At 45.2% G+C, this 25,230-nt stretch overlaps 2 protein-coding genes and 3 non-coding genes across 5 annotated transcripts in view; 4 read left to right on the forward strand and 1 right to left on the reverse strand.

The window, feature by feature from the left end:
- atp5if1b (ATP synthase inhibitory factor subunit 1b) overlaps positions 1 to 11,733 on the forward strand; it is a 22,629-nt gene extending 10,896 nt beyond the window's left edge. The window contains exons 2-3 of the mRNA XM_078238386.1: positions 3,180 to 3,292; positions 11,453 to 11,733. Coding sequence (XP_078094512.1) covers positions 3,180 to 3,292; positions 11,453 to 11,609 — 270 coding nt within the window. The 3' untranslated portion in view covers positions 11,610 to 11,733. The remainder of the gene's footprint in view (positions 1 to 3,179; positions 3,293 to 11,452) is intronic.
- Positions 11,734 to 17,080: 5,347 nt separating this feature from the next.
- trnaw-cca (transfer RNA tryptophan (anticodon CCA)) lies at positions 17,081 to 17,152 on the reverse strand. The gene has a single exon. It is a non-coding gene; the product is annotated as a tRNA-Trp (tRNA).
- A 484-nt stretch (positions 17,153 to 17,636) lies between these two features.
- On the forward strand, positions 17,637 to 24,465 carry rpl13a (ribosomal protein L13a). Its single transcript, XM_078238145.1, has 8 exons — positions 17,637 to 17,730; positions 18,217 to 18,289; positions 18,478 to 18,543; positions 18,968 to 19,069; positions 20,291 to 20,376; positions 20,561 to 20,620; positions 22,845 to 22,967; positions 24,317 to 24,465. Exons 1-8 carry the CDS (start codon positions 17,710 to 17,712, stop codon positions 24,401 to 24,403), a joined length of 618 nt encoding a protein of 205 aa, XP_078094271.1. The 5' UTR covers positions 17,637 to 17,709; the 3' UTR covers positions 24,404 to 24,465.
- On the forward strand, positions 18,700 to 18,776 carry LOC144509562 (small nucleolar RNA Z195/SNORD33/SNORD32 family). The gene has a single exon (XR_013500487.1). It is a non-coding gene; the product is annotated as a small nucleolar RNA Z195/SNORD33/SNORD32 family (small nucleolar RNA).
- Positions 20,416 to 20,494, forward strand: LOC144509563 (small nucleolar RNA SNORD34). Its single transcript, XR_013500488.1, has one exon. It is a non-coding gene; the product is annotated as a small nucleolar RNA SNORD34 (small nucleolar RNA).
- Positions 24,466 to 25,230: the final 765 nt, after the last annotated feature.

Raw genomic sequence — 25,230 nt, forward strand, 5'->3', positions numbered from 1 at the left:
CTGTTGGACTCTAACCTGGTGTTGTTAGACTCCCTTACTCTGCAATAATTCACTATCATAGAAATCCTACAGCACAGAAAGAGGCCATTCGGCCCGTCGAGTCTGCACCGACCACAATCCCACCCAGGCCCTACCCCCATATTTTACCCACTAATCCCTCTAACCTACACATCCCAGGACACTAACGAGCAATTTAGCATGGCCAATCAACCTAACCCGGACTGTGGGAGGAAACCGGAGCACCCGGAGTAAACCCACGCAGACACGAGGAGAATGTGCAAACTCCACACAGACAGTGACCCATGCCCGGGAATCGAACCCAGGTCCCTGGAGCTGTGAAGCAGCAGTGCTAACCACTGTGCTCCAGCTCTTCCTCAGCTGCTGTTCATGTTTTTAAATGTTCACCTTTGTGGGTAGCTGAGTGAAAAGTGGGGATAAGAGAAGGCTGAGCAAATTCTTCCGTCATTTAATGTTATTTCTGTCTGATTGCAAAGATTAAATTATTTGTCAAGATAATTTGAAATTTAAGTTTTTAAAAATCGTTTCAGCTTTGACGAAGGGTCACCTGGACTCGAAACGTCAGCTCTTTTCTCTTATCGATGCTGCCAGACCTGCTGAGATTTTCTCTTTTGATTAAATTATTTGTATGTTAATGGGATGGTTAATGGCCATCAAGGTGAATGCTTGTTGCCCACTTCCAGTTGCCCTTCAGAAGTAGAATGCAGACACTGCAGAAAGGTCATTTTGGCCCATCCAGTCTGCACTGACTTGGCAAAACAACATCTTATCCAGACCCACCCCACTGCCCTATCCCTGTAACCCTGTGCATTTACCATGGCCAATCTCCCGAACCTGCACATCTTGTGACACTAAGGGGCAATTTAGCATGGCCAATCCATCTAACCTAGACATCTTTGGACTATGGGAGGAAACCTACACAGAGACGGGGAGAACGTGCAAACTCCACACAGACAGTGACCCAAGGCTGGAATCGAACCCGGATTCCTGGTGCTGTGATGCAGCTGTACCAAGCACAGTGCTGTCCCATGCAGAAGGTGGCGCTGAGCCTTAGGATGGTGTGTGACTTGGAGGGAAACGTACATTTAATAGGGTGTTCCCATGCATCTGCTGCCTTTGTTTAAGATGGTGGAGGTCATTGGTTTGGAATGTGCTGTTTAACCTACTGACTTGGTGAGTTAATGAAATTAAAAGTGTTGGAAAAACTGAGCAGGTCTGGCAGCATCTGCGGAGAGAATAAGAGTTAATGTTGAGAGTTCTTTGTGACCTTCTGAATAAGCATCGTATTAGACTCGAAACTGTTTCTCTTTCTGCTGATGCTGCCTGGCCAGAGTTTTACAGCGGTTTGTTTTTATTTGAGCTTTCCAGCATCCTGCAGCAACTTGTAAACTGAATCCCTTTTGAACAGACCGAGCAATTCAAGACTGGGCATGAATGAAGCACTGCGGGGCCATCAGCAGCAGAATTGTACTCAACCGCAATCTGTGACTTCATGGCCCAGCATATCCCCCACTCTACCATTACCACCAAGCCAGGGGATCAACCTTGCTTCAGTGAAGAGTGTGGGAGGGCATGCCAGGTGCAGCAAGCACCAGGCATACCTAAAAGTGAGGTGCCAACCTGGTGAAGCTATGACACGCAGCTAATTGTGATAAACAGCATTGGCAGGAAGTGAGAAGAGCTAGACCATCTCCCAACCAATGGATCAGATCTAAGCTTTGCAGTCCTGCCACACCGTGAATGGTGGCGAACAATTAAATAAATCTACAAGAAGACTCCACAAATATCCTCGTCCTCAATGATGAGGGAGCCCACTACATCAGCAAAAGATAATGCTGAAGCATTAGCTGCAATTACCATAGAATAGAATTACAAAGAGTACTTACAGTGCAGAAGGATGCCGCTCTGAAAGAGCATCTTACCCAGACCCAGCATCCCCTGCCCTATCTCTTGTAACCCTGTACATTTACCATGGCCAATCCACCTAACCTGCACGTATTTGCTTAAAGTCCAACAGGTTTATTTGGAATCACGAGCATTCGGAGCGCTGCTCCTTCATCAGAGGGACTCACATGATGGGGCAGCGCTCCGAAAGCTTGTGATTCCAAATAAACCTGTTGGACTTTAATCTGGTGTTGTGAGCATCTCCACATGCACATATTTGAACTGTGGGAGGAAACCCACGCGGACACTTGAAGAACGTGCAAGCACAACACAGACAAGGGAATTGAACAGAGGTCCCAGGTGCTGAGACATAGCTAACCATTGTGTGTGTGCCCACACCATGTGGGCCCACAGTGGTTCAATAAGGCAGTTAACCACCATCTTCTCTAGGGCAGTTAGAAATGGGAAATAAATGCTGGCTTAGCCAGCAATGTCTACATCCCATGAAAGAATTTTAAAAGTCGGAACAATTTTTCTTTTTGGTGTTACTGTGGTGTCACATGTAGATTGTACACACTGCTACTGCTTAGTGATAGTGAAGGGAGTGGATGTTTAATATGATGGACAGGGTGCCGACCAAAGTCAGCTGCTTTGTCTTGGATGGACAATTATCAAGTGTTGAGCTGCACTCATGCAGGTGGAGATTTTTCCATTGCACTCCTGATTTATGCCTTGGAGCTGAACAATACCACGACGCCACTGCTCCCCCCCCCCCCCCCCCCCCCCCCCCCCCCCGTCAGTGATACCTTTGTCAATTTGGCAAGACAGGTATTTTGCAAAGGAGCCCAAGTCGGCAACTTTTTCTGCCGAGTGGCTTGCGATTTTCAAAATTGCTGGTCAGCAGTGGAAAATGAAGCGAGATGCCACAATCCCCGATTTCATATCAGTCCTGCTTGCTCCCCACTGGTGCAGGCAGTTGTGCAGGTTAGGTAGTAACTGTCACCATTTGGCACATATGTGGTGACAGACTAGGAGATTGGTATCCGGGAATAACCTGGCATCTAACTTCATCGTTAAGATGGTGCTGATTTAGGTCCCTCTGCAATCTGTGCATTGTTAGCATTGAGCATGCTGGGACAATGCTGCCGAGATGTCACTGTTCCAATTTGTATACCAGAGCTGTATCATTTCCGGCAAAAGGAGGTGGTTTTTCACAAACAACTTGGATAATACTGTCTGTTTCCTAACACTGCTGACCATACATTGCTTTGTTTCAGTTGGGTGAACTGGGCAAGGGAGCAGGAAAAGGAGGTGGTGGTGGAGGAAGCATAAGAGAAGCTGGAGGTTCATTTGGCCGAAGAGAGGCAGCAATTGAGGAGAAATACTTCAGGTAATTATTTCCATAAGCAGTGAATTTTGTCATTTATGGCCTACGGCTTGTTCCCTTCCCCAACGCTGATCATTCTGATAACCTGAATTAATGTAAATTATTCAGCGAGGTGTTTGCAACTAATCTGATTTGATTCGAGGGCCTCCTGAATTGAGAGGAGTTAACTCTGGAATTGACGACCTCTGCAACTCTCTGAAAACTGCTTCATGTTAGCTGATGCTTGCCGACAAGAGTGGTTAACTCTATTTGGTTTTGTAATATTCCAATTTGATCCAAAATGAATGTTTGCATTCTGGTTGCATACTTCTTACATTTAATGTTACTGATACTTTGATGTTCAGCCTTTTAATTGATTACAATATTGTTCCCTTCAAATAACCAGATCAAGTCACAGTTCTCTGAGCCGTTGTTTTAATGCAAGGTATAGTGAAGACCCTGGAAAGTCACAGGTCATTGTCTGTAACTAGCCAGAGTCCAGACACAGTTTGCACAAGAGGATATAGTTTCAAATTCTATTACAAGTAATTAATGTATAACAATCAAGGTGTAAGAGTTATCTCTATTCACTAACGACTATTGAGTAAGGTGACATCATGCATTAGATACGAATGTTAAGCACCAATCACTACCATGCGCGCTTGTTTAATTATAATATGTAATTTGCGTGAAGACTTAATCATGATTGCTGACCTGATTCATTATTGTTACAAACTATCCTTATCTCAGCTTGTGTCTGGGTTTGTGAATTTCAATCATCCCTCCCATGTCCAGATGTCTGATTGAATGACTTCTTCCAGGCTGGGCCCTTGCTAGACAAACAATTGTATACTCCTGAGTCTCCCTCCCTACGTTTATCTGAAGGCCACATCTGTTATCTGAACAGTCTTTTCCTGTCTCCTTATCTGAAAACTAACCGTACAATTTGGTGTCCTGGTATACTTGCAGTTAAACTGTGCATGCTCTCCCCTTGATTGTCTTTTTTAACCCTTTTACTGAACACTATTATTAATATGGCGACTGTTCTCCTTTATGATTAACATGGATACTATCCCGCATAGGATGTGGAAGGAAACTACAGGGGATGGGCACAATTGAAATGTGGAGCTTGTTCAAGGAACAGCTACTGCGTGTCCTTGATAAGTATGTACCTGTCAGGCAGGGAGGAAGTCGTCGAGCGAGGGAACCGTGGTTTACTAAAGAAGTTGAATCTCTTGTGAAGAGGAAGAAGGAGACTTATGTAAAGATGAGACGTGAAGGCTCAATTAGGGCGCTTGAGAGTTACAAGTTAGCCAGGAAGGACCTAAAGAGAGAGCTAAGAAGAGCCAGGAGGGGACATGAGAAGTCTTTGGCAGGTAGGATCAAGGAAAACCCTAAAGCTTTCTATAGGTATGTCAGGAATAAAAGAATGACTAGGGTAAGATTAGGGCCAGTCAAGGACAGTAGTGGGAAGTTCTGCGTGGAGTCCGAAGAGATAGGAGAGGCGCTAAATGAATATTTTTCATCAGTATTCACACAGGAAAAAGACAATGTTGTCAAGGAGAATACTGAGATACAGGCTATTAGACTAGACAGGATTGAGGTTCACAAGGAGGAGGTGTTAGCAATTCTGGAAAGTGTGAAAATAGATAAGTCCCCTGGGCCGGATGGGATTTATCCCAGGATTCTCTGGGAGGCTAGGGAGGAGATTGCAGAGCCTTTGGCTTTGATCTTTATGTCGTCATTGTCTACAGGAATAGTGCCAGAAGACTGGAGGATAGCAAATGTTGTCCCCTTGTTCAAGGAGGGGAATAGAGACAAACCTAGTAATTATAGACCAGTGAGCCTTACTTCTGTTGTGGGCAAAGTTTTGGAGAGGATTATAAGAGATAGGATTTATAATCATCTAGAAAGGAATAATTTGATTAGGGATAGTCAACACGGTTTTGTGAAGGGTAGGTCGTGCCTCACAAACCTTATTGAGTTATTTGAGAAGGTGACCAAAGAGGTGGATAAGGGTAAAGCAGTTGAAGTGGTGTATATGGATTTCAGTAAAGCGTTTGATAAGGTTCACCACAGTAAGCTATTGCAGAAGATACGGAGGCATAGGATTGAGGGTGATTTAGCGGTTTAGATCAGAAATTGGCTAGCTATAAGAAGACAGAGGGTGGTGGTTGATGGGAAATGTTCATCCTGGAGTTCAGTTACTCGTGGTGTACCGCAAGGATCTGTTTTGGGGCCACTGCTGTTTGTCATTTTTATAAATGACCTGGATGAGGGCGTAGAAGGATGGGTTAGTAAATTTGCGGATGACACTAAAGTCGGTGGAGTTGTGGACAGTGCAGAAGGATGTTGCAGGTTACAGAGGGACATAGATAAGCTGCAAAACTGGGCTGAGAGGTGGCAAATGGAGTTTAATGCGGAAAAGTGTGAGGTGATTCACTTTGGAAGGAGTAACAGGAATACAGAATACTGAGCTAATGGTAAGATACTTGGTAGTGTGGATGAGCAGAGAGATCTCGGTGTCCATGTGCATAGATCCCTGAAAATTGGCACCCAGGTTGATGGGGTTGTTAAGAAGGCATATGGTGTGTTAGCTTTTATTGGTAGAGGGATTGAGTTTCAGAGCCATGAGGTCATGTTGCAGCTGTACAAAACTCTGGTGCGGCCGCACTTGGAGTATTGCGTACAGTTCTGGTCATCGCATTATAGGAAGGATGTGGAAGCATTGGAGAGGGTGCAGAGAAGATTTACCAGGATGTTGCCTGGTATGGTGGGAAGGTCTTATGAGGAAAGGCTGAGGGACTTGAGGCTGTTTTCGTTAGAGAGAAGAAGGTTAAGAGGTGACTTAATAGAGGCAAACAAAGAGCGGGGAACAGTGCAGCACAGGAGCAGGTCCTTTGGCCCTCCAGGCCTGCGCCGCACATGTGCCCAACTGTACCATTCGTTTGTATCCCTCTATTCCCAGTCCGTTCATGTGGCTATCTAGATAAGTCTTAAATGATCCCAGCATGTCCGCCTCAATCACCTTGCTTGGGAGTGCATTCCAGGCCCCCACCACCCTCTGTGTAAAATACGTCCCCCTGACACCTGACATATAAGATGATCAGAGGATTAGATAGGGTGGACAGTGAGAGCCTTTTTCCTCGGATGGTGATGGCTAGCATGAGGGGACATAGCTTTAAATTGAGGGGTGATAGAAATAGGACAGATGTCAGAGGTAGGTTCTTTACTCAGAGTAGAAAGGGTGTGGAATGCCCTGCCTGCAACAGTAGTGGACTCGCCAACATTTAAGGGCATTTAAATGGTCGTTGGATAAACATATGGATGATATTGGAATAGTGTAGGTTAGATGGGCTTTAGATTGGTTTCACAGGTCGGTGCAACATCGAGGGCCAAAGGGCCTGTACTGCGCTGTAATGTTCTATCACTTGACATGAGGCTGTTGTAGGCTTTCCATGACATTTGAGGCAAAAGCTGATGACTGGGTCTATTTTAGTACAATGAATGAGGTCTTCCTGGCTGTAGCTTTCTGTTTGGTGCAGTGTACTTTCCAAATGATCTATCCAGACCGGAATGAAAGGCATGTATCATGGAAAAGACAGGACAGGAGCATGGGCATTAGGCTCGTAAAGACTGATCTTGTTGTTCTCCACTTGAACTGCTCTTGTTGCATTCTCTTTCTCTCTATCTTAAACATTGTTTCCCCTTGAAAGGCATGAATTGCATCATTCAACAGCCTCATTCTTTCTAAATTTGCAATGGTTGCAAATGTTTTGGTAAAGAATGGATGTGGCTATCTGGTCTTCAATGTCCTGGTAGACCACATTTTATCTATCAAGGCCAGTTTCTGAAGTTTCTCCCCAAATAAAACCTTGTCTCCAGTGCAGTTTAATTCAATCTCGCGTTGCACTTTTTCCACTTCTGATGGGTTCCCTGCAACTGCTCAGGACTCCCAACTGCGACATAAGCTCTGACGAAGGGTCATCTAGATTCAACGTTGGCTCCGTTCTCTCTCCACAGATGCTGTCAGACCTGCTGGGATTTTCCAGCATTTTTCTGTTTTTGTTTCAGATTCCAGCCTCCACATGCAGTATTTTGCGTTTGACATGACCTGAGTTGTGGTCTTTATTTTGTCCCTTTTATAATCATTATTATTGATTGCTGCATATTGTTCCTAAATGTCAGTTTTGTCATTTATGATAAATGTCTTAATAGAATCATAGAATCCCTACGGTACAGAAGGAAGCCATTCGGTCCATTGAGTCTTGTCACTCCCACCCGTAACCCCACACATTTACCCTGGTAGTCTTCCTCACTCTAGGGTCATTTTAGCATAGCCAATCCACCTAACCCACGCATCTTTGGAGGAAACCCATGCAGATACGGGGCGAACGTGCAGACTCCACACAGATAGTGACCCGAGGCTGGGAATTGAACCTGGGTCCCTGGCGCTGTGAGGCAGTAGTACTAACCACTGTGCCGCCGTGCCGTCCCGCTGATGCTGAGTGGGTGGGTGTATAATAAGCAAATAAATTCATATTTGAAATAAAAGTGAAAACTTTCATCACCCGGGGTTTCCTTCAGGCTCAGGTGAGGCCTAAATCATTGTGGGTGATTTGCTCAACCATTTCAATAACTGCAGTTTTTTTCAGCTGGGCATTTGCCACACAGGTACCTGAAGGGCAGAGTGGATTCTTGCAGGCTCTTACAGTAAAAATACTAACATCAGTTCTAATTTCTACAGAGCCTAACAATTTAAACCACATCATTCATTAAAAACAGAAGACATTGTGTGTTGTTTTTAACTTGTTATTGATTAAATCTGGCACCGCAGACAGCATGTTTATAGATGTATTCACCCCCAGCTCAAGAATGCAGGGATAGTGGGGCTGGGTGACCAATTGGCAGTCAAAAACGAAACCGGTAGATAGTTTGGTAGACCCCGGAGTGTATCCAACTCTCCAGCCAGTGATGATCCATCTGGGGAGTGGAGCCAGGGACAAGCCCGTGGCACCGTGGATGGCTCATTAGGGGCTTGCAACGAAAACTGAGAGCCGCAGTGAGAGGTGACTCAATACTTGGGGGAGAAGGTAGACTATTCTGTGGCCATGGAAATGAATCCAGGATCGTGTGTGGCCTCCCTGGTGTCAAGATGAAGAATGCCATTGAGCATCTACAGTGCACCCTGGGGAGGGAAGGTGAACAGCCAGCTGTTGTGGTCCATATGTCCCAGTGACATGGGTAGAAGGAGGGATGTGGTCCTGCAGTCAGATTTTGGGGAGCTTGGTAGGAAATTAGCAAGTAGGGGCCTCAAAAATAGTAACCTCTGAATTACTGTAGTGGCACGAACAAGTGAGTTCAGAAATAGGAGGATAAAGCAGAAAAATGCATGGCTGGAAAAGTAGTGCCAGGAGAGAGGGCTGTAGATTCTTGGGACATTGGGACGAGCTCTGGGGGAGATGGAGAGCTGGGCAAGTTGCATCTAAGTAGAGATGGGACTGAGTTCCTCGTGCCTGGGTCCCTGGCGCTGTAAGGTGCTGTTTACAATTCTGTAAATTGAGTTTGTGTCTCTGTATGCCCTGTTTGTGATCAGATCTCCACTCCACCTGACGAAAGAGCAGCGCTCCGAAAGCTAGCGGCATTTGCTACCTAATAAACCTGTTGGACTTTAACCTGGTGTTGTTAAACTTCTTGCTGTAAGGCAGCAGTGCTAACCATTGTGTCACAAATCTAGTTTCCCACATGGAGAATGATCACACGTGCTAGACATTCATAGATACCATCAGGAGGAAGCGAGAAAACGTCAGTATTTTTCATGTGGCGACCAATTCCCTTTGCAGAGGAAAAATATTAAAGCTCCCCTAGCATTCCCCCTTAAAATTAATAATTTGAAATTAATTCTTCCATTAAAAGTTATTGCAAAACATAAATAGATTTTAGTAATGTTGTTGAGGATGATTTGGTGCAAGAACCAGGAGAATATCAGGAAGTTCACTAAATAGTGGAAGAGAGAGCACAAGAATAGGGAATAGTAAATTATCGGCTGGCTTCAGAATGAGGGAGAAAATAATAGTCTAAATCAGTATTACTGTGCATGTATGTGAATGTATGAAATGTGATAAATCCGACCGGTGCGTTACAGATGCATTTTGGGGAAAGAATATGGAGACAACACTAACTAAAGGATACAATTCTAAAGGGGCTGCAGGAGCAGAGGAGTATATGTGTATGTCATTAAAGGTGGCAGAATAGGTTGAGCAGGCAGTTAATAAAGCATATAGTGCTCTGGGCTTTATTAATAGGGACATAGAGTACAAGGGCAAGATGGTTATGTAGAACTTGTACAAACGCGAGTTTGAACTTGGAACTGGAGGCAATTCTCCAGCTGAGTGTCACATTTTAGGAAGTATGTGAAGGAATTGGAAAGATTCCTGGGAATGGTTCCAGTGATAAGAAATTTCAGTTATGAAGATAGGTTGGGGAAGTGGGGGCTGGTTTCCTTGGGGAAGTGGGGGCTGTGAGGATATCTGAGATCTGCTGTTCAAAATCATGGCGTGCCTAAATGGAGTAGACGGGGAGAAACTGTTCCCACTCGTGAAAGAATCAAGAATGAGGGGCGCAGATTTAAATGTAATAAGCAAAAGCAATATGAGTAAAACAGTAAGTGGTTCAGGTCTGGAATACATTGCCTGAGTGTGTGGTGAAGTCAGATTCAATTGAAACGTTCAAAAAGGATTTAGACTGTTATTTGAAAAGGAAGAATGTGCAGGAGGTTATGGGGAGAAGGTATGAAAATTGCACTAATTGTTAAGTTGGAGAGCCGGTGCAGACAGGATGGGCCAGTTGGCCCCCACCTGCGCTGTGACAATTCTGAGATTCCAGTTCTGGTAAAGACAGTGTTAGTGTCTTTGTGATATTTCATTGGAATTGGCTTTCTGCTGGAGACCAGAAAAAGTAGTTGTTGTGTGGATTGTTTAAACTGCTTTTTCCTTTGTACCAACTGCCACAAAAATAAGCTTTGCCCAAAAAAAAACCCCAAAACAAATATCGTCATGCACTACTGAGGTACTTCCCTCTATAAAATAAAAGCAAAATACTGTGGATGCTGGCAATATGACATAAAATATGTGTGCTGGAAAAATGCAGTGATTTCTAGCAGCTTCTGTGGAGAGAGAGAGAAAGGAGTTAATGTTTCAAATCCAATGTGACAGAGTTTTTACAGTATTTTGTTTTATTTCAGTACTTCCCTCTGATCCATTCCACACTGAGACTGCCAGTACAGTGCCATATTAGGCCTGGAGTTGTTCTATTTTCTTGTTGATTTACCACTGGAATAAAATTGTTCAAACGCTCCATGTGAAGAACCTTGAACCCAACAGAGACTAAACCCCAGAGTTTCAGAACACCTATTGGATAAGTTCTTCACCTAGCTGATTCATAAATCTGAAGACAATGATATGTCTGATTTTTCACTTATTGAAATATTACTCTGGACACCCAGACTGTAATGCATAGTAACTCGCATTGAAATGTTGCGTGCTTGGAGTTAATGAAATGTGAAAAGGGGTTTCAAGTTTTTTCGCATCACTGGGTCTCGAAGGTATTGAGGTGTTTCTTTCGAAGTAAAAATGCAATTGCTGCTTTGTAACATTTTTTTGATAGAACATAGAACAGTACAGCACAGAACAGGCCCTTCGGCCCACGATGTTGTGCCGAGCTTTATCTGAAATCAAGATCAAGCTATCCCACACCCTATCATCCTGGTGTGCTCCATGTGCCTATCCAATAACCGCTTAAATGTTCCTGAAGTGTCTGACTCCACTATCACTGCAGGCAGTCCATTCCACACCCCAACCACTCTCTGCGTAAAGAACCTACCTCTGATATCCTTCTTATATCTCCCACCACGATCCCTATAGTTATGCCCCCTTGTAATAGCTCCATCCACCCGATCTTGTTTAATGCCACACTGCCTGATGTTTAATGACTGCCTGGTTTTGGGCTCAAACCTATTGCTGAACAGAAAGGCCTTTACCTCGTCAAAACATGCTGTGACTTAACTATGGCTCAGGAAAAGCAGTGATTTGTTATAAATAATTATTGATGAACAGCTTATAACACCATGCTGTTTTATTTTCAATAGCTGAGCAGGTAATTCGAGAGATTTGTGTTTCGTTGCAGGGAAAAGGAAAGTGAACAGATTGAAAATCTGAAGAAGCATCACCAAGAGGAAATCAGTCACCATGAACAGGAAATACAGCGTTTACAGAGTGAGATTAAACGCCGCAAGACTCAGATCAAGAAACTGAAGCATACTGATGACTATGACAGCGACTAGGATTTCTAATGGTCCTACCTACATGCCTTCACATATCTCAATCATGGAATTAATGAATGCTGTTTATGTAATTGTTCTTCAATGTAAACTGTGCATTATGAAATAAATACATTTAGGTTCACTATCTCAGTGCCTTATTGACAGCTTATGCAAGGTACTAAAGGTGTATGCGTCTATAGGTAGTTTCTTAACTGTGTCCACAACCAACTGAGTCTTAATCTCGATTATACTGAGTTACGTACACGTTATTTGCCATTTTGACCATTCAAACACATCATTAAATAAGAATCGGAGGTTTACAGCATGGAAACAGGCCCTTCAGCCCAACTAGTCCATGCCACCCTTTTTTTTTTAAATGACTAAGCTAGTGTCAATTGCCCGTGCTTGGCCCATATCCCTCGGTAGCCATCTTACTTGTCTGAACGCTTTTTAAAAGAAAATTGTACCAGCCTCTACTCCTACCTCTAATAGCTTGTTCCAGACACTCACCACCCTAGAGAAAAAATTCCCCCTCAGTACCCTTTTGTATCTCACCTTAAACCTATGTCCTGTAGTTTTGGACTCCCCTACCTTTGGGAAAAGATATTGGCTATCTAGCTGATCTAACATGTCCCCTTTGTTCCCAAAAGACCCAATATACATATGCTTATAGTTACATAATGACTTCCACCTGCAAGCTGATGAATAATTACTAGTGGCTGATTGAAGTCACACTAGAATTGACCAAAAAAGGAACTGACCTGCATTATACAACAGACTCAACATGAACAAGAGCTGCAATGGAAACATCACTGAAGGTAAGCATGCAGGTGCAGCAGGGTGGTAAAGAAGACACATGGCATGTTGATCTTCATTGCAAGAGGTTTTAAGTACAGGAGCAGGGATGTGTTGCTGCAATTATACAGGGCCTTGGTGAGGCCACACCTAGAGTATCGTGTGCAGTTTTGGTCTCCTTTTCTGAGGAAGATGTTCTTGCTCTCGAGGGAGTGCAGCAAAGGTTTACCAGGCTGATTCCGGGGATGGCGGGACTGATATAAGAGATTGACTAAGTTAGGATTGTTTTTGCTGGAGTGCAGACAATGAAGGGGATCTCAGAGACTTACAAATTTCTAACAGGACTAGACAAGGTAGATGCAGGGAGGATATTCCCAATGGTGGGGGAATCCAGAACCAGGGGTCACAGTCTGAGGATTCGGGGTAGACCATTTAGGGTGGAGGTGAGGAGACATTTCTTCACCCAAAGAGTGATAACAAATAACCCGTGACTTCACCAGAATTTGTTCATAGCTAATCTAAATGAAATTATTTTTCCTAAAATGCTGCTAAGATTCAGGAGCAAATGTTGATCCCGTAAGTCTGTAATTGTATTAACAAAGTGAGACTAATTTCTTATCTAATTCTGAAGGGTTTTGTGCTCCTGTCAGTTTGCCATAAAATATTGCATTGGTGGTCATCTTCCAAAATCCATAAAATCCCTACAGTACAGAAGGAGGCTATTCGGACCGTCGAGTCTGCACCGACCACAATCCCACCGAGGCCTTATTGCAGTAACCCCACACATTTATCCTGCTAATCCCGCCAACCTATGCATCCCAGGATACTAAAGAGCAATTTAGCAAAGCCAGTCCACCTAACCTGCACATCTTTGGAGTGTGGGAGGAAACTAGAGCACCCAACGGACGCGGGAAGAATGTGCAAACTCCACATACACACACACTGACCCAAGCCAGGAATCAAACCCAGGTCCCTGGAGCTATGCAGCAGCAGTGCTAACCACTGTGCCACCCAAACTATAGACTCGGAACAGTTTCTATAGATTGAAGGGGAGTTAATGTATCTCCACTTTGAAAAGGGGAGCTAGAGAGAAATCAGGGAATTATAGACCAGCAAGTATGATGTTGGTAGTGGAGAAAATTCTAGAAAAAATTATCAAAGATTTTATAGCCAAGCACTTGGAAAGCAGTGGTAGGATTGGACAGAGTCTGCATGAATTTATGAAAAAGAAACCATGCTTGACAAATCTACTGAAATTCTTCGGAATCGTAACGACTGGAGTTGATGAGGGGGAGCCAGCGGATGTGGTTTATTTGGACTTTCAAAGTTTTTGACAAAATCCCACATAAGAGATTATTGTGTAAAATTAAAGTGCGCGGGATTGGGGGTAGAGTATTTAGATGGCTAGAAAACTGGATGGCAGACAGGAAACTGTACAAATAAATGGGTCATTTCCCAAATGGCTGGCAGTGACTAGTGGGGTATTCAGGGATTGGTGCTGGGACTCCAGCTATTTACAGTATATCTTCACAATATCCCCAAACCTGTGACTCTCCATGGAAAGCTGAAAAATTAAAGCTGGATTTAACGTAGAAGCCTGCCATATCTTTATAAAGTGAGGGACACAATTCCAATATAAATGGCTTCAAACAGCCAGGAAACTAGATGCCTCAACAATAAAAAATGCAAAGAAAATTTACAGTACTATCTAAAACATGGGAGATGTGGCTATTTGCATTTCTGATCAAATAAGAGTAATGGAGACAGTTGTGCATATGGTCACACAATGTATGTATATTTACAATGATAATTTTCTGCATTTGTTGATAAGATGCCATGGATAGTATTTGATTTTTTTATCATTGCAAATCCTTTACTTTCTCATGAATGATATTAGTGTTAAGTAAATGTGCTTCGTATTTTCATATTTACAGCAACTGGTGTTCACAGTGAACATTTAGGTAGGTTTAGCAGAGCATGTTAACGGAAGAGAGGCAGGGAGGGAATTCCCGAGGTTAAGGCCTAGGTGGTTGAAAGAACCTAAGTGAATGGCAGAGTGATTATAATCCACAAAGTTCCAAGGGCAGAATCAGAGGAGGAGAGCAGAGATCACAAAGGGTTGTAGGCCTGGGGGAGTTTGCAAAGATAGGGAGGAGCCGAGGCTATTGAGAGGTTTGAATAGATGGGTGGGGATTTTAATATAGAGGAGTTTATTTAACCTGAAGCAGCTGAACCACAGCGAGTAGGAGGGTGATGAGTAAACAGAACTTGAGTTGGGATATCGGCTGCAGAGTTCTGGATTAATTCAAGTGTATAGAATGTGGACGATTGGAGACTGACCAGATGTGTGTTGGATTTTTTTTTTAACCTGTTCTGAGTATGTATGCCAGGTGGTAAAATTAGTGCATTATGCTAATATGACACGAGAGCTTCAAGTTTTTAGGTGTCCAGATCACCAACAACCTGTCCTGATCCCCCCATGTTGTCACTATAGTTAAGAAAGCCTACCAACACCTCTACTTTCTCAGAAGAGTAAGGAAATTTGGCATGTCAGCTACGACTCTCACCAGCTTTTACAGATGCACCATAGAAAGCATTCTTTCTGGTTGTATCATAGCTTGGTATGGCTCCTGCTCTGCCCAAGACCACAAAAAGCTATAAAAGGTCGTCAATGTAGCCCAATCCATCACGCAAACCAGCCTCCCATCCATTTACTCTGTCTACACTTCCCACTGCCTTGGAAAAGCAGCCGGCATAATTGAGGACCCCATGCACCCTGGACATAGTGTCTTCCGCCACCTTCCGTCGGGAAAAAGATAAAAAGTCTGAGGTCACATACCAACCGATTCAAGAACAGCCTCTTCCCTGCTGCTGTCAGACTTTTGAATGCACTTACCTTGCTTTAAGTTAAACTTTCTCTACACCCTAGCTATGACTGTAACATTCTGCACCCTCTTCTTTCCTTCTCTCTGTACGGTATGCTTTGTCTGTGTAGCACGCAAGAAACAATACTTTTCACTGTATGTTAATGTGACAATAAATCAAACCAAATCCAATCAAAACCTCAAACTGTTCCAGCCATATGTGGCTCTAGCCCGCAATTGTACCAGATTCAAATCTCGGGTTGTGTTGCAAGATAGTAAATGTAAATTTGTAAACTGTAAAGTACAGTTAATAGTTGAGAAAAGTAAACATTCACACACCATCAGCCAAAGAGACAGAAAAAAGTATCAGGGAATGGCCTTAGTCACAAGTAAGGCTTACATTAACACTGCAATGAAGTTACTGTGAAATTCCCCGAGTCGCCACACTCCGGCACCTGTTCGGGACAATGCACCTAACCATTTTGGAGGGAAGTTAAAAGTCAACCACATTGCTGTGGCTCTGGAGTCACAGGTAGACCGGGCTGGGTAAGAACAGCAGATTTCCTTCCCTAAAGGACCACAGGGAATATTTTAAAGGTTATAGGGAATGAAGCGACACAAAGCGAAATTCCGGGAGGGTGTTGGGGGGGGGAAAGGTTAGTGGTAACTTTCTGCAGAACCTTTCTAGAGTGGGATATGCTTATCCACAGGGAATGATTGAGGCAAAGATTGTTACACGTTCCGATGGAGAAGTGGATGAATATTTCCGGGGGAACAGGGGAGACGAGCGATGTGATTAGTTTGGGATTTCTCCAGCAGAGGGGAAGGAGCAGCATTGGAATTTCTCCAGCAGAGAAGCAGCATTGGGCTGGGTGGGGGGGGTGGGGGGTGTTTCTGTTTCTGGGGGATGTGTTTCTGGGGATATGTTGTGGGGTTTGTGGTTGTAGGGGATGTATTCGTGGGGTTTGTGTTTCTGGGTCTGTGTTTCTGGTTCTGTGTTTCTGGGGTCTGGGTTTCTGGGGTCTGTGTTTTTTTCTGGGTCTGTGTTTCTGGGGTTTGTGTTTCTGGAGTCTGTGTTTGTGGGGTCTGTGTTTGTGGGGTCTGTGTTTGTTTCTGGGTCTGTGTTTCTGGAGTCTGTGTTTCTGGGGTCTGTGTTTCTGGGTCTGTGTTTCTGGGGTCTGTGTTTCTGGGGTCTGTGTTTCTGGAGTCTGTGTTTCTGGGGTCTGTGTTTCTGGGGTCTGTGTTTCTGGGGTCCGTGTTTGTGGGGTCTGTGTTTCTGGGGTCTGTGTTTCTGGGTCTGTGTTTGTGGGGTCTGTGTTTCTGGGGTCTGTGTTTCTGGGGTCTGTGGTCTGTGTTTCTGGGTCTGTGTTTGTGGGGTCTGTGTTTCTGGGTCTGGGTATCTGGGTCTGTGTTTCTGGGGTCTGTGTTTCTGGGTCTGTGTTTCTGGGGTCTGTGTTTCTGGGTCTGTGTTTGTGGGGTCTGTGTTTCTGGGGTCTGTGTTTCTGGGGTCTGTGTTTCTGGGGTCTGTGGTCTGTGTTTCTGGGTCTGTGTTTGTGGGGTCTGTGTTTCTGGGTCTGGGTATCTGGGTCTGTGTTTCTGGGTCTGTGTTTCTGGGTCTGTGTTTCTGGGGTCTGTGTTCCCCACACTGGGATCAAGGTGAGGGTCTTGGGGAAAGAGGGCAGGATGTTTCCCAATTGGAAGCAGAGACACTGGAAAATTCGGGCAGCTCTGCAATTTGCAAAATGCTTCCAGTTGCAATCAGGAGAAAGAGCCGGGAATGTTTCGGTGTTTTTAATATATTTTATTATATGAAAAAGCAGAAAAAAAACTCCTTGACCCCGACGTGATTTGAACACGCAGCCTTCTGATCTGGAGTCAGACGCGCTACCGTTGCGCCACGAGGTCCTGACAGCAACAAGCCCAATCCCGGCCACTAATCAGTGGCGGCACGGTGTTCTCCTGCGGCTGCGCGGGGCCGGGAGGGGCTGTCACACGGGGCGGGGCCTAACCTACCGTGACGACGTCGCGCAGGGTCACGCGGGGTAGAGCGGCACCGTCTGAGGGACGGGGGTCTCTGCTGACCGACGTTGCTGGGGGCGGGGTCTATGATCGGAGACGTCATGGTGGGCGGGGTCTATTCTAACAACGTCATTGGGGGCGGGGTCTACGGTTAGAAACGTCACGAGGGGGCGGGGTCTATGCCAATGGACGTCAGTAGGGGCGGGATTTATGATCAGTGACTTCGTGGCGGGCCCCACAGGGTTATTAGGGGCGTGGTCTATGCCTCAGAAGGTCATTAGGGGCGGGGTCTATGCTCCACAAGGTCATTAGGGGCGGGGTCTATGCCACCCGGACCGCAGTAGGGGTGGGGTCAATACCTGATGACGTCATGATGGGGCGGGGCCAAGCCGAGCCCCTCTCTTTAGCCCAGGAAACCCCGCGCCTCCTTCCTTTTGCTCGCCATGGCGGACGGCTTCAACAAGGTACCTCCGGCCTGTGGCGCCATGAGCCGGGCCCAGGGCCTGACGCCGCTTTCTGACCGCTTCCACCCCTCCCCAACACCGCTACCATTTAATCGCGGGGCGGGGGGAACCGGCTGATGGTCGACGGGTCGATCTTTTGGGCCCCGTTCCGGGTGAGGCCTATGCGGGTAGGCCGAGCCGGAGGCCCGGTGTTGTTGGGCGGTGGGTGGGGAAATGGATCCGCCCGGAGCCGCTGTCCGGGGTGTGTGGGGCCCGGGCTGAGGGAGGGAGTTCCTGCCCTCTAGTACTCCCCCCTTCCCCAGCAGCCGCCAGGAGGCCTGGTGTTCCTTGGGGGGAGGAAGGCCGCACTGAGGCCCCGCCATGTGCTGCTGCCGGCCTGGGCGCGGGGGGAGGGGGGGGCGCTGGCCCGCACGGTGCGCCTGCCAGGCGGGGTTGGATTGTGTCTCCGCCGCACGCATTAACACCTTGCTCTTGTCTCGCCTGTAGGTGCTGCTCCTGGATGGCCGGGGCCATCTCCTGGGCCGGCTGTCTGCCATCGTGGCTAAACAGGTCTTAATAGGTAAAAATAAACCCTTTACTCTGCCTTTGTAACAACTCTAATCACTGCCCATGATGATTGATTCCATTTTGAAGATTTCACTGAGAATACCTACATGCACTACCATCTGAGGCTCAACTACACCAGTTTACTTGTTCAGGTTTTAATTGTTTCAATCCTGCTTACTGGGCTCTTTCTCTTTTTAAAAGGCCACAAAGTGGTGGTGGTGAGGTGTGAAGGGATTAACATCTCTGGCAACTTCTACCGAAATAAACGTAAGTGTCTTTCTCATCTTCCTTTCTCCCCCCCCCCCCCCCAACAACAGAATTTTACTTTTATCAGTCAGACCTATTTACACTGGAAGTAATTCAATCAGGACTCATTTAATGCCAAATTAGTTCTCATAGCTTGTAGCTGCAACTCTTTTTGTTTCTGTCTGTGATGATTTAACGTGTTTTGAGTTTCTCGACAATGAGAATATCTCACATGCACTACCATCTGAGACCCGTCATGGTAAACTTATCTCTTTGATTTCTGATTCACTTGAATCAAAAAAAGCTGTAGACAGGATATGTGGGTGTTGTAAATCGGATGTCTTTACACTTTTTAAATATAATTTTAACAGGCTCCAACATTAGGTGTTTGTGTAGTCAGATGGTGTTGAATTTATTCTGCACAAATATTCCTCTCTCCATGTAGTTAAGTATCTTGCTTTTTTGCGCAAGAGGATGAATACTAACCCCTCTCGTGGCCCATATCACTTCAGAGCACCAAGCCGGATCTTCTGGAGAACTGTAAGAGGTAATATTTTGCTTTAAGTTGAGTTAAGTTTTGCTTTAAGATATCAGTGCAGTGTTCTAGCTGTGAAAAATTGGTTGTATTGACCAGGCATTGTTTGAGGACAGCAAATGGGATACATCGACAAAGGCTTGTCTTTATGTCTTCCTATGCGGCCAGCATGGTGGTTAGCACTGCTGCCTCACAGCGCCAGGGACCCGGGTTCAATTCGGGCCTCGGGCCACTGTCTGTGGAGTTTGCACATTCTCCCCGTGTCCGCGTGGGTTTCCCCCCAGGTGCTCCGGTTTCCTCTCAGTCCAAAGATGTGCGGGTTCAGTTGATTGGCCATGGGGAGATTAGGGTAAACATGTGGGGTTATGGCAATGGGGCCTGGGTTGGATTGTGGTCGGTGCAGACTCGATGGGCCGAATGGCGGCCTTCTGCATTGTAGGGATCCTTAAAAATATATTTTAAAAATCTTGTGCTAATTTGCTTGTGGTTTAGGTGATAATCTAGAAACTATTATATTTGAGATTCTCAGTTTTAATTTGGACCTCTAGCTGCTCATAATCCCTAAGCAGGATTCCTTTCCTGGTCCTGTCAATGTCATTGGTTTCCATGTGGACCTCGACAACTCTGTCCTCCTTCTACAGCTCAGTGCAAATGTCTAGAACCCTGGCACCAGGCAAGTAACACAGTTTCTGGACCCTCACTCTCTGCTGCAGAGAACTGTCTGTCTGCTCTGACTGTACTGTCCCCATCATTTGAATGGCTTCCTGTACCACCACAGTGACACATTTCCTCATCTACCCTGTAGGCCATGCTCTCCTCCATAAAAGCTGCAACAACAGTGAACCTCTTGGACAATTGCAAAGGTTGGCTCATTTGTAGTCACACCCTCCTGTCCCTACCCTCTGAGCAAATCAGGCAACCCTATCCTTGGAGGTGTGACTGTGACTTGGTGTCCTTCATTTTATAATGCTCTTGTGAGACACTTTGAGGTGTTTCGTTGTCCTAAAAGGCTGTGCATATGTGGGTGCAGTTCTAATTATTGCTGGGTGTTCTAATATTGGTTTGTAAATGCTGTACTGTTTAAACGCAGTGGTGTATCAACCTTCCAATCTATCTACATTTTGAGCACTGTTCACATTTTCAGGGAAACGGATCCTAGTTGAAAAGTTGAATGTTGTTTTGCATCAAAACGCTGTATGCAGGAACATTTAATTGGACTGTGGTTACTTCAAGGTATGTTGCCCCATAAGACAAAGAGAGGTCAAGCTGCTTTGGACAGACTGAAGGTCTTCGATGGGATTCCCCCTCCGTTCGATAAGGTGCGCAACGTTACACTTTCTCAATAATTCATGTTCCTGTTCTATCACTGATGAATTATTATTATTACCTACATTGTTTGATGTTTGAAATGAGAACAAACTTGTTACTGAGATGGAACAGATTCTTCTGAACTAGTCTTTTGTTATTTTGGCCTGTTTTAATCTATGAAATTTGCATTTGCAGAGGAAACGTATGGTTGTGCCAGCAGCCCTGAAGATTGTACGTTTGAAGCCAACTCGTAAGGTAATCCTGAACATTGCAACTGGTTTGAGAAGCAGTTTTTACTTCGAATCCACAGCTTGTAGAAACACAGGGTCCAGCACAGGAGGGAGACCATTTGACCTGTCAATCCCCGGTGGTTGTCTGCAAGAGTCATTTTGAGTCCCACAAGCCTGAAAGCCTTTCCCTTCAATACTTTTCAATTCCCTGGTAAAGCTGCCCCTCACACAGCCAGCAGTGCATTTCAGATCCAAAGCATTCAGTACAGTTCCTAATATCTTTTGGTTCTTTTGCCATTCACCCTAGTTCTGTATGCTCCAGTTCTTGGCCTTTCCACCGGTGATGATTTTTATCTACTCTGGACCCCTCATTGTTTTGCATACCTATCAAAATCACCTTTCGTCTTCCTCTAAGGACAGTCCAGCTTTTCCATTCTATCTATGTAACTGAAGCCCCTTTCCTTGGAACCATTTTTATGAATCTTGTCAGCACATTCTTCAAACTGTGGTGTCCAGATTTGGGCAATACGATTGAGGCCGACCTGATGTTGTCGAAAGGTTCATTGTAATTTCCTTGTCTTGGTACTCTAACCAAGATCCCATATGCTTCATTAACCACTGCCTCAACCTTCCATGATGTGGAGATGCCGGCGTTGGACTGGGGTAAGCACAGTAAGAAGTCTCACAACACCAGGTTAAAGTCCAACAGGTTTATTTGGTAGCAAATACCATAAGCTTTTGGAGCACAGCTCCTTCGTCAGATGGAGTGGATATCTGTTCTCCAACAGTGCACAGACACAGAAATCAATTTCTGTGTCTTTGTGATTTCTGTGTCTGTGCACTGTTGGAGAACAGATATCCACTCCATCTGACGAAGGAGCAGCGCTCCGAAAGCTTACGGTATTTGCTACCAAATAAACCTGTTGGACTTTAACCTGGTGTTGTGAGACTTCTTACTGTGCTCAACCTTCCATCTCAGGGTTAATTCCGAGCTAACCAGTGACCCTTAGTAGAAAAGTGCAATGGAGGGGCAATTTTTTCACACTTAGTGTGGTGTGCCTGGAACAAGCTGCCAGAGGTGGTAGTAGAGGCGGGTCAGTGTGAAAAAATTGCCCCTCCATTGCACTTTTCTACTAAGGGTCACTGGTTAGCTCAGAATTAACATTCCAGATTTTGGGGCCTTGGGTACCACATCCTCCGGTGGTAGTGATTTAAGATCAAGGGCCCTCGAGGTCAGAATTAGATTGAGTACAAAGTGAAGGGCCAGCTTGATGGGCTGTTTGAGCAGTATGTTTCTCATGATTCTCATTGTGACACAGTGGTCAGCACTGCTGCTTCACAATTCCGTCCTCGGGTCACTGTCCGTGTGGAGTTTGCACGTTTTCCACGTGTCTGTGTGGGTTGTGCAGGTTAGGCTGATTGGCCATGCTAATTTGACCCGAGTGTCAGGGGGATTAGCAGGGTAAATATGAGGGGCTACGGGAATAGGGCCTGGGTGAGATTGTGGTTGGTGCAGACTCGATGGGCTAAAATGCCGCCTCCTGCAATGTAGAGATTCTATGATAACATTAGGTAACAATAGGCCAGTTGGCCTCATGTCTACTTTTTGTTTTAAATGTTGGAATCAATTGTTAAGGAAGTAGTAGCAGCACATTTGGAAAATCATAATCTAATTGTGGCTTCATGCAAGGAAGTCTCAACCAGAGTGTGGAGAGGGGAACCAGTGTTAAGGGGCTTGACAGGGTAAATGCTGAGAGGATGTTTCCCCTCATGGGAGAGTCTAGGACCAGAGGGCACAGTCTCAGAATAAAGGGGCGCCAATTTAAAACTGAGATTAGGAGGAATTTCTTTCAGAGTGTTGGAACTCCTTGCCGCAGGGAGCTGTGGGGGCAGAGTCCTTGTGCATATTTAAGGCTGAGATAGATTGTTGATCAGTGCGGGAATCCAGGGGAAAGGGTGGGGACGTGGATGTGAGGGATGTTGGATTAGATGTCAGAAGGCTCGAGGGGCTGAAAGGCCTACTCTTGTTCCTATTTCTTATAGTCTAATGTAATACCCTGTTCCATCCTCTAACCAAGAACGCTGAGCAGTGGGCACCTGTAATCAAACTAGGGACCTTTTATTGGCCTTTTTGGCTCATTTTATTTGCAGAGTAATTGGGAATGTAGTTGAGACCACAGGAGAGATGTTGTGATACCCTTCGAACACTGAATAGTGTCCTTGACCCTGGACAATTTGTTTCCTTGCAGTTTGCTCTCCTTGGTCGCCTTGCTCATGAGGTTGGTTGGAAATACCAGGCAGTTACAGCCACGCTTGAAGAGAAGCGAAAAGAAAAAGCCAAGCTTTACTATGAGAAAAAGAAGAAAGTTTTAGTAAGTGATGATTATGTTGTACCTGTCAGCTTACTGCAATTATCCAATTTGAGTCTGATGCTAAATACTGTGCCCTTCCTGAAAGAATGCTGCTGCCTTCTGAAGTTGCCTTGATCATAAGGCATATGAGCACTGCTAACATCTCACGATTCATCACCCAGCTGGTCATGCTCTCTCAGCCTACCTGAGCTGAAATTGGGAATTCTGTGCTAGTAACCAGCGTAGTGCGTGGAACCTGAGTTGCTGTAAGTGTGGTAAGTCCTGTTTTGGGCTGATACACTACTGCGGTGTTTTCCAGCATCTGGACCCTTTTGATCTCCCAAAGGCTATCATGGGATCATAGAATCCCTGCAGTACAGAAAGAATGATGCGGAGATGCTGGCTTTGGACTGGGGTAAACACAGTAAGAAGTCTAACAACACCAGGTTAAAGTCCAACAGGTTTATTTGGTAGCAAAAGCCACGAGCTTTCAGAACAGGCCTGTTCCGAAAGCTTGTGGCTTTTGCTACCAAATAAACCTGTTGGACTTTAACCTGGTGTTGTTAGACTTCTTACTGTACAGAAAGAAGCCATTCGGCCCAACAAATCTGCACTGACTCCCACAGAACATCCCATCCCCCTGCCCTATCCCTGTAACCCCACATATTTACTCTGCTAATCCCCCTAACCTACACATCTTTGGACACTGGGCCAATTTATCAAGGCCAATCAACCTAACCTGCACATCTTTGGACTATGGGAGGAAATGCACGCGCAGATGGGGAGAACGTGCAGACTCTGCACAGATGCCCAAGGCTGGAATTGAACCCAGGTCCCTGGCACTGAGGTGGCAGTGCTAACCACTCTGCTGCCCTGATGGAATCCCCAAGAGGCATTCTATTATTTTTTTAAAGGGTTCAAACACCAACGATTATTTTTGTGCAATATGTGTAAATCATTCAGAAGCAAATTTATAAAAGTATTTTCTATTGTGTATACATTTTTTCTAATTAAAAATCCAACACATGCTGCTTCGTATCAGATGTGCACATTCTCTCCCCCTCTCTGATACTCTGTGCCTGCAGTCTACCTCACTCTGCCAGCTGGTTACCTTCACTTGCATGGGATTTTCCTTATTGACTTTGCTGCAATTTTTAACTTGCCCAAGCAGATGCTGGCTTCAGTGCAATGGGTTCTGATGGCTGACTAGTGTGCACTTCAGTGGCCAATGCAGTGTGAAAACTACCTTCGATTGGGCATGCAGAAAGACAGCTTTTATTTTGCACTTGAAAGCCTTCGAAGTTAAATTAGTGCTTATTTGTGAAATAGTCTCATGCTTTATCAATGATTTTTGCAAATTCTCTTCACAGAAACTGAAGAAAATAGCTGAGAAGAATGTTGAAAGCAAAATTGCCAAGTACACTGCAGTTCTGAAACAATATGGTGTTCTTGTTTAATATATTCACTCAGAGACATTGACAATAAAAGCTACAGAAAAAAATGGTTTACACATGCCTTTTTATTATAGTTGAAAATCTGCAGTGAAAGAATTCTCCATTTGCACATCCACCTGTGCCTTTTGGTTTTGGGCATTAACTCATACTCACAGAACAGTACAGCACCGGAACATCTAAAAGCCCCTTAAACCCCCCTCCCTGCAACACTACCCCTGGCAGCACGCTGCAGACATCTACCACTCAGCAGTGGTTAGCACTGCTGCCTCAGCGTCAGGGATCCAGGTTCAATTCCCAGCTTGGGTCACTGGTCTGCACATTCTTCCCGTGTCTGCGAGGGTTCCCTCCGGATGCTCTGGTTTCCTCCCACAGTCTGAAAGACGTGCTGGTTAGGTGCGTTGACCATGCTAAATTCTCCCTGCACGTACCTAAACAAGTGCTTGTTACGGATACAATTTGGTGGCCATCCTCTTGGAGAGCAGATATCCATCCACTCCATCTGACGAAGGAGCAGCGCTCCGAAAGCTAATGGCATTTGCTACCAAATAAACCTGTTGGACTTTAACCTGGTGTTGTTAAAATGCTTGCTAACTTTAGGTACAGGTTATTAGGTGGTCCTCTTACCTACTCACCAGCTGACAAAGGTGAATGTCCTGGGGGGAGAAAACTGCAACCAGCCTTCAAACAGCAATGAAATCAGGGCCAGCAACTAAAAATGTGACACTTGTAATCGGAGACATATGTCTGGCTGTTGGTATCTTCTTTCCTGCTACTATTACCAACTGCCTGCTTGCCACATAACCAAGGATGTAGGGTTGTGAATCTGTGGA

This window comes from Mustelus asterias, chromosome 21 (genome assembly GCF_964213995.1).
Source record: "Mustelus asterias chromosome 21, sMusAst1.hap1.1, whole genome shotgun sequence".
Lineage (NCBI taxonomy): Eukaryota > Metazoa > Chordata > Chondrichthyes > Carcharhiniformes > Triakidae > Mustelus > Mustelus asterias.

Coding starts and splice junctions, on each gene's coding strand:
- rpl13a (XM_078238145.1), top strand. CDS start 17,710: ATGGCGGACGGCTTCAACAAG. Junction 18,290..18,477: donor GGCTAAACAGGTCTTAATAG/GTAAAAATAAAC, acceptor TCTTTTTAAAAG/GCCACAAAGTGGTGGTGGTG. Junction 19,070..20,290: donor CTTCTGGAGAACTGTAAGAG/GTAATATTTTGC, acceptor GGTTACTTCAAG/GTATGTTGCCCCATAAGACA.